Here is a 12,393-nt window from a genome sequence, read left to right on the forward strand (position 1 = left end):
ATCAATGGATTTTGTTTTGATATGCTACAAAATATAACAAGGAATCTGACTGACTACAGTGTTTTCGACTTTTGGGCTATTAAAAATTCCCTGATTTTTCCCTTATTTGATGTATTTTCCCTTGATTTGAGGTATCTTTTATTAAATTCCCTGATTGGAAAAGTAAAATAATGTTCCCTGATGGGCTACTGAGGAACCCTGAATTGAGATCAGTAGAAAAAGAGAGAATTGGATCATGAGAAAGAAAGGAGTGCTACATATCAGCATGCTACAAGTTCCTGAAATTTATTATTTCATAGCAATTATGTAGTTCAGTATACTGTTTTCAGTCATTTGTAAACCTAATCTTCAACGAACATACATATCCATTGTATTGAATTGTTGAGTGATGTTAAGAGCTTTCAATGGTCACTTGAGCAAAGACTGAAGGAAACAAAGGCAAGATGTGCCAACAAAGTAGGATTATTTATTAGTTCATTTTCAGTGCCAAGCCAAGTAAAATACAAATGGATATATACAATTTTCAATGTTCTTTCTTATCTGTTTACCAAACTGCCTTCAAAATACAAATAAGCTACAGACAAGTCTGCTGAAGTCACTTTTATTATCTTGGAACCATGGAAATCAGTTCAACTTGGGCAAAATTTTAAATTTAAAGGGGCAGTTCACCCTGACAAAAATTTTATTGTTAAAATAGCATAAAAAATATTGCTGAAGGTTTGAGAAAATTCATCAATTTTTTTTTAGGTCATAAGAGTTGCAATTATTTGATTTGTGAAGTCAATATGTGAGCAGCTCTCCTACATATCCAATGGTAAAAAATGAAATATCATTTTCTCAGAAAATCGAAAATGGTTTTTACTGTACATTTGGTAAAATCATTTTACACCCGTTCCTAAAAAGAAAACAAAAAAAAGTATATGAACCATCAAAAAATTGAAATTTATGCATATTATGTTACATAACAGATGGGGCACCTGCTCATTCATGGTGTCACAAATCCCTATCTTAAAATTCTTATAACTTCCTTAATCTTTCATGTATTTTCCTTAAACCTTCACCAACATTTTTTATTATTTTTACAACAAACTTTTCTTCAGAGTGAACTTCCCCTTTAAGAAGTGATTAACAATTGCTTACAAAATAATCTGGAGAAATTACAACTACAGTGAATTTTATCTTATAGTTACTACCCATGTTAACAGGGCTCATCAGTTAATCACAATCAAGGTTTGTATGGTAGTTACAATACATGTAATAAAAGTCATTGCATAAAAGTTACTATTTATAATAATAATAATATACTGATTTATATAGCGCAGAAACTATGTGCATATATGCAATCGAAAGCTAGTGAAATGCTTGAGAATAAATTCACAAAAGGGGAAAAAGAAATGTATGGGAATTATTAGAACAGACAGGTTTTTAGTTTAAGTTTGAATGTTTCTACTGATGGACAGGATCTTATTACATATGGCAAACCATTCCATAATTTGGGGGCTGCACTGGCAAAAGCATGATCTCTAAAAGTTATCTTTGTATTATGAGTGGGGATGTGAAGAAGCAAATTATCATGAGAACTACACAGGTTGTGAGAGTGTCTTTGAACTTTTTTTGTAAAAGCTCAGAAATACATAGCTGGGGGCTTGGCCACTTAGTACCTTGTATACGATTAACAAAGTCTTAAAAGATATTCTTTGGCGAACTGGAAGCCAGTGCAGATCTATTAAGATGGGTGATCCTTGAAAATCTAGATAGAGTACAAATGCATTCACATGCGTTCTGTACTCGCTGAAGATGCCCGAATTGAGACGAGGGGAGACACTACAGTAAACTGTTACAATAATCTTGCTTACTAATAATGCATGCATTGACAATTGTTAATAACAATAATGTTATTTTAGTAACTTTGCCATCCAAATGGTATCTGCATCCTTGATTCTGATTGGCTTTTGCCATAGTAGTTACAATTGGATGACAACATTACCTTAATAGGAACTATTATACCGCTGGATCCTGGTCTAACAGTGGTAATCAATATGAGGTAGTGTATCTTGGCATTGTGTAACATGCCAGACTGCAATATATATTTGATGATTCGATGATGAAAACGCTGAATCCAAATAAAACAATTGAATTGAAAATGATAGTTCTTTGATGCTTTGATAACCAACTACCCATAATATACATGAGATGCATTACAGTTCATAACAAAGCAAGAGTAGTGAATTTTCATTGGGTAAGAAGATGAATAACACCAGCAGTTATAATTAATTGAATAAATGTACATTTTTAATATTTTAAAAAATACCAACAATAATATTATATCTGACAAGTTATTTTCGATTTACCTTATTAGACACTTAATTTTTCTTTGCATTGCATAGATATGAATAAAAAACTATGACAACCTAACTCATGTACTGGTACCTCTCATAAAACTTCTCAATGATACTCATCAAGATACTACTTTGTGAAACCAGTCTGACCAAATACTAAAGGATTATTTAAGCTGGAAAATTAATTTTGTAGATTGAAATTATCTGAGTGGACAATTCAATATTTTTCACATTTTTATTGACATGTAAAGTGCACTTTTATTAGGATGAAACAGGAAATTTGGTGTATCTTATCTACAATGTAGCTAATAAGGGTTTACCTGTCGTGAATAAAGTTTTATTCACTTAATAATAACTTAATAACTTTCTAAAAGCTTTATGAAATGGCTCCAAGCTCAAACATACTGTGGTTTATACAGAAAACATAAGAAATGATCTTTTCATCATTAAAAACATTCTTTATTGTATACAGGTAATTTACATGTATCTTTTACAGCAAAATGTATCATATTATCTTGTTACCTTTCACACACACAAAGTTCTTGCAGTTTTCCCCTCCCCCTATACTATTGGCAGCAGGTCGATCCAAGCTCCCTCGCTTAGACAAGATAAAATACGAATTGCTTTGAGACAGAACTGCACTGCCAATTTCAACAATTACATTTTGGAAATAAATTTTAGATAAATCTCCATTTAGGAATCAAGGAGATATTATAACCCTGTAACAGCCAATTAACAAATTTCATATGCTTTGTAGAGGGACTATTTGGTTCCAGTAAGCAACCAGTTTAACATTCTGCATGTTTTGTTACCCTGAAATCGTTGAATATCAGGCAGTGTTTGATGATCCCCAATAACCAGTTGCTCTGGTTGAGGTATCAAAGTGATTTTCACATGCTATTTCTACCTGACAGCAATTAATGTCTTCCTTCAGATCCTGGAACTCCAAATACCGAGTCTTCTTCTATTGATAAAGCAATCAGTGTAGATATCCTAAGATCTTCCCTGACAATCAGCAAGACTTGGCTGCTCTTGTTGAGGTATCAAAGTGACTTTCACATCCTGGTGATCTACCGAAAAGCTAGTCTGGTCTGTCCTCCTTTAGATCCTGGCACCCTCTCATATGTCAATCTTCTTTTCTTGGTTGTGCCATCAGTGTACATATCCTCAGTGCTCAATTGACCTCCTAGGAAATACAAATTCATATTTCTATTGTTACAATGAAGATAGAATGCTAATGTAATAAATTATTAGAAATATGTCCATCCAGGATGACATTTTTTTTGCTTATTCTTTTGACCTTATTGAAACAATATTCTCCCTTTAATAGAGAATAACTCTAAGTGAGTTTAGCATAACAAAATGCTACATTTTGGACATGAAATGATGAATAATCTGATCTACCAACCTTGCTCAATGCAAACAAGACATTCCAAACAAAAGTAAGGATCTGCCAACACAAACCTCAAACTCAAGCTTCATTCTGTGATCCACAAAACTGTATTTTGAGATATCGCCCCAAGTTTCCATTCACCTTGGTATAATTAGCTGAAATGACATTCATCCAATTGCCTGCATACACTTGTGTAATTTTCATGAAAGATAGAGATATAAAGACTTACCTATTGCATCAGGGAAGGCATTCCCTGTTTGATACTGGTATGATGAGTCTTGCTGTCCCTGCAGCAACCCTTTCCCTTGAAGCATTGCCATGTCCATTCCTCTGTAATCACTCCTACTGTGTGCAGTCTGTTGTCTTTCAGAATATTGATGATCATCAGGTCTTTGAAAGTACTGACTGTGATATTCAAGGGAATGCCTCTGCATGGAAGGGTTTCCCTATCAGATGAATTGACAGGGATCAGTGAACTCTGGGATTCATTCATTTATTCAATATTTTCTCAAAGATGGGTTTTCATAACCCTTTTCTTTATTGTTGCCTGGTAACATACTAGTATCAATTAGTTGTTATTCTGGATTTTTTTTTATAATGTGCAGAAATCAAAAAGCTACATTTGTGATAGTGCACTTGCAAGTTCTGTAAATATCGAAACTTCCAACTATTAATTTGTAATCTAAAAATATTTTGCTCTCACCTGAGACTGATTCAGGCTCTCCATTGAAGCTGATCCTCTCCTAGCTGGCAGCCCTGCTGTTGCAAGTGTACCAAATTCTCCACTTCTTGAAGTCATCATGTACTTTGAAGGATCGGTCTTTTTTGTCAAACAATCTTTACCAGCCGGCCGAGGGCAGGGCTGTGCTATGCCTATGTACTTCATTGGAGCTTGTTTTTGAGTACCCCTGGTAGGAAAGTGATCCATGTCATACAGTCCTTGGTTTCCTGTACGTTGGTTTTTGTATGAAAATTGTATTGTTTGTAATATGTACTGTACAAATATAAGACTTCAAAAGAAAATTGATTTAACAAGGGTAATAATCCTAATTGGAAACTGAGCTTTCATGTGGACTGGGGACTATGGAAAATGTTTTTTGTACCATAATAAGCAGGTCTCAAACTGACTTGTATTTGATTGGAGGACCTTCTAAACTAGTGAAAAGAAAGACCAAATCTGTAAGTTTTACAGGACTGTAATAAAGGCAAAGGCTTTAAATATTACTTCCACAATTATTTGATACATAATGCTACATAATATATGTACAGGATAAGCTGGCGGTTAAAATTAACTTACGTCCATGATTTGACACAATTGCTGTTTGACCAGAGCATTGGATGTGACCTTTCCGAGAAGAGTCTCTATTTACATCTTGGTTGGCAAGACACTGACCCCAATTATCTTTATGTTGTCTTGGAAGTGTATCATCTAAGCCAGAATAGGTCTTTCTAGCCCGAGCCATTGTATTGGAATGTAGACCTTGATGCACTTTTTCCTCCATTATCCACTCTCTTGATGATGGCCCTGTCTCATAATCAATCTTGGAAGTTGATGCATATGTCTGTAGGTCCAAAAGTTCTCTTTGACCTGACCTATCCTTGCTTAAGTGGCCTAGGCGATCTCTTGAAGAATGGGGGTTTGCACCAGTATCCATTCCATGTTCTGGATCAAATGCCTCTGAATAATGCCTTGATGAGCTAAGTTGGTCTTTTCCAATAGTATCACTGGATGCAAGCAGTTCCAGTGGTGTCTTCAGATCATCGGGAATAAAAAGGTCTACAGGATACATAGCTTGACCATCAAGGTCATAAACAGGAGAATCAACTGGTTCAGACTTGATTTTAACAGGAACATCCTGATGTGACTGCCTCAGGTCATCTCTACTGTGGGTCTTGCGTCCATTTTGCAGCATGCTCCATTCCTTTGATCCTCCATGCTCTTGGTGGTGAAGGTCAAAATGTCTCATATCTTCCTGATTTCTTGTTGCATCTGCAATGACCTTCCTGCTTCCTTGATTGACAATTGTTCTATCCTGGAGGATGGGCTCAGTTTGGCCATCCCTTGACTCATCCCTCCTCTGTAACATAGGGGCTTTTGAAGGCCGATCATAAAAAGGACTCTCATCATGCACAAGCTTGTAGAAATTCTGTGTGTAGGGATGAAATATATCAATTTTACTTTCTTCATTCAGCTTATTCTCTAATAAAGTTTTGCAAGAAATTTATACAGGTTTTAACTGTTCTAGTGAATTTACAACCAAAAAGTAAGAGTATATGATTCTGTTTATTTGAATAGAACTTGGGGCTAATTTGTTTTCTGCATGCATGCGTAAGCCAATTTGTTTCATATTGCATAGCCATAGTCAAATTTCTATTTTGAACTTTTTTCAAAAGACCAAATCTTAAATCTTGTCCAGTAATTCTGGAAAAACACAGCAAACTGTTGTATATTCTGTGATATTTCTTAATTCAAGATTTTTCATCGGATTTATTTTTTGCATTATCATAACATGTTCCTGACAATTTTAATCATTAGTTTCTTACAGAGATGATTCTGGTTGGAATCCATGGACAGAGCTTTGAGAGATATGTGAGCGGAGCTTTCAGCAGCACTGGTAGTGGGGCAGCAGTAAGCATGACTTGGGCAGTGAAGGAGTTCACACATGGAAAACTCGACAAGAACCTCTCATGCTGAAATAAGGAAAAGGTTTTGCATTATTAGATAGTTAAATGGTTCAGACTTTCCCACTTTTAATAGAACATCAGGATTATTGCCCATTTGCAGTATCAATGTGGCACCTATTCGGGGAAGATTAAAAAGTAAATTTCTCATCTATTTCCACATCCCTCTCTCATTTACTTAAAGGTCAAGTCCACCCCAGAAAAATGTTGATATGAATAAATAGAGAAAAGTCAAACTAGCGTAACACTGAAAATTTCACTAAAATCGGATGTAAAATAAGAACGTTATGACATTTGAAAGTTTCACTTATTTTTCACAAAACAGGGATATGCAAATGAGACAGTCGATGATGTCCCTCAATCACTATTATACAATATTTCATTTTTTTTTACAGATTTGACAATAAGGACCAACTCGGATGAACTGTATATAATATTAAACAATGCTAATTCCACATGTTCAGGGAGGAATCAATCACTTGACAATGAAGAGAAAATGAGAATATTTCATATTTCATATAATAAAATACAAAAGAAATAGTGAGTATAGTGAGTCGATAACATCATCAGTTTCCCTCATGTGCATACTGACCAGGATGTGCATATAAATGTTTTGCAAAATCAAGCGAAATTTGAATGTGTCCCAACTTTTTTACTTCACATCCGATTTTGATGAAATTTTCAGTGCTATGCTGGTTGGATTTTTCTCTTTTTAATCTAATCCACTTTTTGTTGGGGTGGACTTGTCCTTTAACAAGATTCCTTTTCATGATTAGCTAATGCAGTTTGGCCAGAAAGTGAAAAATACATAACATCAACTTCATAATGAAAAGCTACATTCATTTTAGAATGGTTTGTGATCAATAACAAACCTTGCTGAGTCTGTCAGTGAGCCATGGTCTATGAAGCCAGTCATCATGGTGCCATACTGCTGTTGATGCCTTCTGACATACATCACAGATCATGCTGATTGTAGAAGCTGTACTCGTACTATCATCAGAGTACATCACCTAGTTGGGGACACAAAACAGAGTGTTATTCGATTTTTAAGTGCTTCTTTCAGAGATGGTGTTCTGTGTCTCAGCCAGTGGCCAAGCTAGGCTAGTTACAGAAATTAATCTTGCCATGGGTTTCATATCCCCTATAATGCAGTGGGTAGCAAATCATACACAGCACTGTAAATACAATACTCTAGAAAATGCTGTAAATACAATACTGTTAATATACTGCACCCCAAGACAGAAGAAATTTGTCCACATTAAAATAGTACGCTCCTTGAACGTTTATTTTCCTTACCTTTACTTCAAAATCATAGGACTTGGCAGTGAACTGTGAAAGAGCTGCTTGAAGCTTGCTGGTGTTTGCTACAACATGACCGCCAAGAGCATAGCTGATAAATTCAAAGAAAAATAATGTAAATGAAGGAAATAAAATAATTGTTTAAGATATAGATTTAATTTAATTCATTTAGTTATTTTCAAATGTTGCAATATACTGTACAGAGGTTAAGAAAATGGGTAGCACTGCTATAAGGTTATACACATGTTGACTGTAATCCTCACATTTCATCATAAACAAAGCAATAGGAATGCAAGAAGGCTACTGTGATAACTATTTAGCATCTTTATAGTGGAATTCTTGCTAAAAAAAAATAGCAGCCCAGTCAGGTCATAATCTACCAGGATATGAAATGAATGCTAGTTAAGAGGACATACCTGTTATTATGACCATTCCCTTCCAGAATGACCCACAGCAAGCAAAACTGCTGTGATAGTAGAGTGATACGATGAACCAGAGGCTCTACAGCACCATCTATCTGTAAGCTTTCCAATCCTACGATGATAGCACCTGTCCTTTCATCAACAATCAGGTCAGCAGAGATGAGTTGAGATGAAGAAGAGTTGCGAAGGGAGGTAGAAGTCCTCTCAACGATCAGAATGTTGAACCTGTAATTGATTTTAAGACTATGTGATAATTGGAAGCTTTTGCATAAGTGTGAAATGTAAAGCGTATACATCGTACAAGCAGCAAATTCATCATCGTGACATCATTATTTTGAAGTTCATCAAGTAGATCACTCTCGTGGTAAATTCTCTCAAAGGAAAAAAGTGAAATATTAGGATATGATTTGTTGTTCAATACTAAGATTATGGAGTGACCTCAAGAGATTTTGCAAAGAGCTTAGATCGCACAAAATGACCGACGGTAAAATGGCATACCTGAATGCCCTGCTATATTCCCCATAGAGTATCACAGATGATTCTGCTCAGAAATATGAAGGAAACAGCATTTCACATTACAGGAGAACTCAAATAATTATAATTCAGATTCTTACCTTCAAATTAGGATGATCTGTAGTTCACAAATTTGTTTTTATAATTAATTGAATGACTGTAAGAGCATTAGTCTTACTGATTGGCCCGTATTCTGAAGTCAGGTTTAACTTTATAAACACAGGTTTAAGGTTGTGGTTTAAGTGTGGATAGCCAATATGTTTTATAAATCACTAGCAGCAGAGATATCATATTTCAGTTCATGTGGCTCTCGAATCATTCATAATTGTCTGGAAGTATAAGCAGATGATTGTCTTCACCATCGATGAATCAGGAAAGAGCACAGTAAACATAAGAAACATACGACTTCATAAAAATTCTGACACTTTGGGCTTCCCATAATTTTAGCACCGAGTTAGACCAGGGTCTAATTTAAACCTGACTTCAGAATACGGGCCATTGAGTCTGTTGAGATTAGGTTCTCTCTGGCCGCTGAAGTCAATTATTGGATTAGGAATAATGGTCAGCAACAAACAAGTGTGGTATCAATTTACCTTGTTTCGAGTGTATGTAGCAGCTTGGATGAATTAATGACATTATCAAACCCTATCAGTTTGAGTGGAATCTGCTTGGACTTATCATCAGCTTTCTTGTCATCACCTATGGGTGTAACATACAGAGATGGGTATAATATACAGAGATCCATGTACATTAAATATCTACCACTCATTGTAACTTTCTGCTTACCTTGTGCCATATACTTTCAGGTATGCTTCATTGAGCAGTGAATTAATTGTAGAGGGCACTGGTTCAAATAATTATTCACCCCATACCCAACTAGATTCTATGATTCTCAATGGTTTGATATAGACACCACCAGGCACCTGCAGGAAATGGGTTTATTATTATAACAGTTATACATCCAACAATCCATCTACGGTAGTTATCAATCAAACAATTACCCAATCAATTGCTCTCTTCTGAAAAATGATTGATTAAAATTAAGTAAATGATAAAAACATTTACTGGGTGTTTACATCATTCTAGGTTCACAACACTACCATCTCTAGTAGATATGAATACATTTTATTGACTTGTAATCTGTTCTTCAGCTGGTTTATTTCTAGACTTTCTAATGATTTATATTCACTATATCGCTTGAAAAAAAGTTAGTCTCCTCCTAAGAACTAAAACCAGAAAAGCTTTTAATAACCCATTTGGTCTACTTTTAATGTGGTGCCATTTGGTCTACACTACACTTTATTGCAATACCCACTTAGTAATCAATAATCAGTTAGTTGACCTATTTCTACTTCCTAAACATTTTTTTTTACTTTGGTCAAATTAAACCTAATTGTTCATAAACAATTCATCTATTCGTATAGATTAAATGGCATTAGATCAAGTGGATATTAGATAAAAGTGATAACCTAATTGGTAAATAGATGAAATAGTAAATGAGCTAAATGGCAATCAGACCAAATGGTAAGTGAACTAGGATTAGACCAGGTGGGATGAGACCAAAGTATGGATGAATAAAGTCTGTATCAATCAGCTATTAGTTGTTGAAAGGTAGCCATTTCAAACTTTAGACCATGCGGCCATCTTACGTTATCTGATGAAAATGTATGTAAGATAGGGATAAATGGCATCATGAGACTGTGATGCGATCGTAATAAATCTAACGTACATACCATCTGTTAAACTAAGACGACCCAGATCAGCTCCTACTCCAACAGAACTCATACATCGTAGTTCAATGTGCCTGATATTTTGACGCAAGCATAGCTCTTTCCAGGGGCTGTTGGGGTAGGCTTCATACTCAATAACCAGTGAGAAGTGTGCCCAAGGAAAGCTCTCATCTATCTGAGCTGGTGAGATAACCAAGCAGTTGTGTTTGTCTAGTGCTTGACTAACTGCCATGTAAATGGTTTTGTACGTTGCACTCAGAGTGCTGGCTGATAAACCTAAATGTTAAACAAATGTGGAGAGTATTTGCTGTAAATAACTCTCACCAATAACAAGTAAAATTTTGTGATTGTGAAAAAACAATGTTTTTTTATCAAATGTAATAGTCTCAGCCTGTAAAGATTATCAGCAAAATAAAAAAGAGCTGTTGACAAGTAAAACTATATCTATTTTTATGTGCATTTATGGTTTTGAATGCACAAAAAATAAAGTGATAATGTCATAAAGAAGATTGTGAGAGTTTTTTCTGCATTTATGCAAAGGCCATGTAAGTCATAATAAAATAATAGAGGATTTGAATAGCGAACGTATCCACTTTGCTAGGTGGTCAAGGGGCTCCTATATTACCCCGGCTAAGCTAATCTACCGATTCTGGTACACATAGCTTTTTGAGGAATTACTTCCTGCTGGTACCCATTTACCTCACCTGGGACGAGTGCAGCAGTGTGGATAAATTTCTTGCTGAAGGAAAACACGCCATGGCTATGATTTAAACCTACTACTCTCTGTTTGAAATGAAAGAGTCAGAAACACTAGACCACGAAATGCCCATATATTTACCTCTCACAGAAAGCAAAACAGTAGTGACACTTTCAGCCAGTTTTGCATACTCTCGTCTAATTATCACAAGAACCTATGGGAAAATGATGAAACAAACATGATCATATTCATACGTATTCCAGACAACAAAATTGATTAGATGAACTTTCCTATACAGCAAATGAAGAGTATAAACTCAATCATTTAAAAATAGAGCACCATGGTACATGCACAATTTACATAGATCATATCAAGTGTCACTAACTTGATATAGATTAAGAGCTTTGGGTGGCACCAGATCTTTTGTAAGCTGCAAGAAAAAGAAAAATAAATAGAAAACAAACCCAAGAGAAAAGGAACAAAAAGGAATAGCTTTTAAAAAAAAAGCTGAAATGTAATATTTCCTCAATATTAAGCCTAAATCTATTACAAAATAAGATTTATATTTTTAAAAGTTCAAAATATTTGGAGATTTACAAATGCAGATTAACGCCTTGCCAAAGGAGGCAAATGCTGCAGTGGAATTTGAACCCCAGACCTTGAGGTTCAAAGCCCAGAGATTATCCAAGGAGCAACAGCATACAATCTACATACCTTAGGGTCATGGTCCTTTCCTTCTTTCTTGAGTTTCTTGAGGAACCATTCTCCTGTAAGCCTAGCCATCTCATGAAGCTTAGGGTGTAGAGTGTGTTTGGGTAGCATGCAATGCTTCTTGAACAGGGTGTTTCTAACACCATCTAAACATCCTGTAAAATGTCAATGGGATTAATTTTCAAATGTACCGTCATATAAAACTTTTTTCAATTATAGAATAAATACATCCTGGCCACCTCCCTCCTGATATCAAATAGAAAATATAAAACTGTAAATGGAATAGAAAACTAAAAATATTTGTATTATAGATATATTACATAATTTATGAACACCCCTGTGAATTGTTAAATCTTTTTAACCCATGCAGATAATAATGGTGATTAAAATAATTATGTTGATGACGATTGCAACAAGTGACAATGAAGATGAAGTTTGTGAATATTATGATGATGAAGGATATATATATTGTTGTAATGATGACAATGAGTAACATGTCAACATGGAAATACCAACTACAGCGCGTATCAAAAAAAAATCGACAGTTATATCGTCATTTGCTTAAATAGATCTGTACCAATATTAAAATGTGGAAACATCTTCAGGA

The 12,393-nt window shown here is 35.0% G+C and overlaps 2 protein-coding genes across 2 annotated transcripts; both read right to left on the minus strand.

The window, feature by feature from the left end:
* Positions 1 to 1,359: 1,359 nt before the first annotated feature.
* On the minus strand, positions 1,360 to 5,488 carry LOC121423454. The gene is made up of 4 exons (XM_041618796.1): positions 5,030 to 5,488; positions 4,436 to 4,680; positions 3,962 to 4,178; positions 1,360 to 3,525 (listed from the first exon to the last, which is right to left on the minus strand). Exons 1-4 carry the CDS (start codon positions 5,385 to 5,387, stop codon positions 3,410 to 3,412), a joined length of 936 nt encoding a protein of 311 aa, XP_041474730.1. The 5' UTR covers positions 5,388 to 5,488; the 3' UTR covers positions 1,360 to 3,409.
* On the minus strand, positions 5,401 to 10,610 carry LOC121424190 (protein shortage in chiasmata 1 ortholog-like). The gene is made up of 8 exons (XM_041619799.1): positions 10,382 to 10,610; positions 9,242 to 9,347; positions 8,130 to 8,360; positions 7,711 to 7,804; positions 7,287 to 7,424; positions 6,277 to 6,423; positions 5,514 to 5,879; positions 5,401 to 5,430 (listed from the first exon to the last, which is right to left on the minus strand). Exons 1-8 carry the CDS (start codon positions 10,608 to 10,610, stop codon positions 5,401 to 5,403), a joined length of 1,341 nt encoding a protein of 446 aa, XP_041475733.1.
* Positions 10,611 to 12,393: the final 1,783 nt, after the last annotated feature.

The sequence above is a fragment of the Lytechinus variegatus genome, chromosome 11 (assembly GCF_018143015.1).
Source record: "Lytechinus variegatus isolate NC3 chromosome 11, Lvar_3.0, whole genome shotgun sequence".
Lineage (NCBI taxonomy): Eukaryota > Metazoa > Echinodermata > Echinoidea > Temnopleuroida > Toxopneustidae > Lytechinus > Lytechinus variegatus.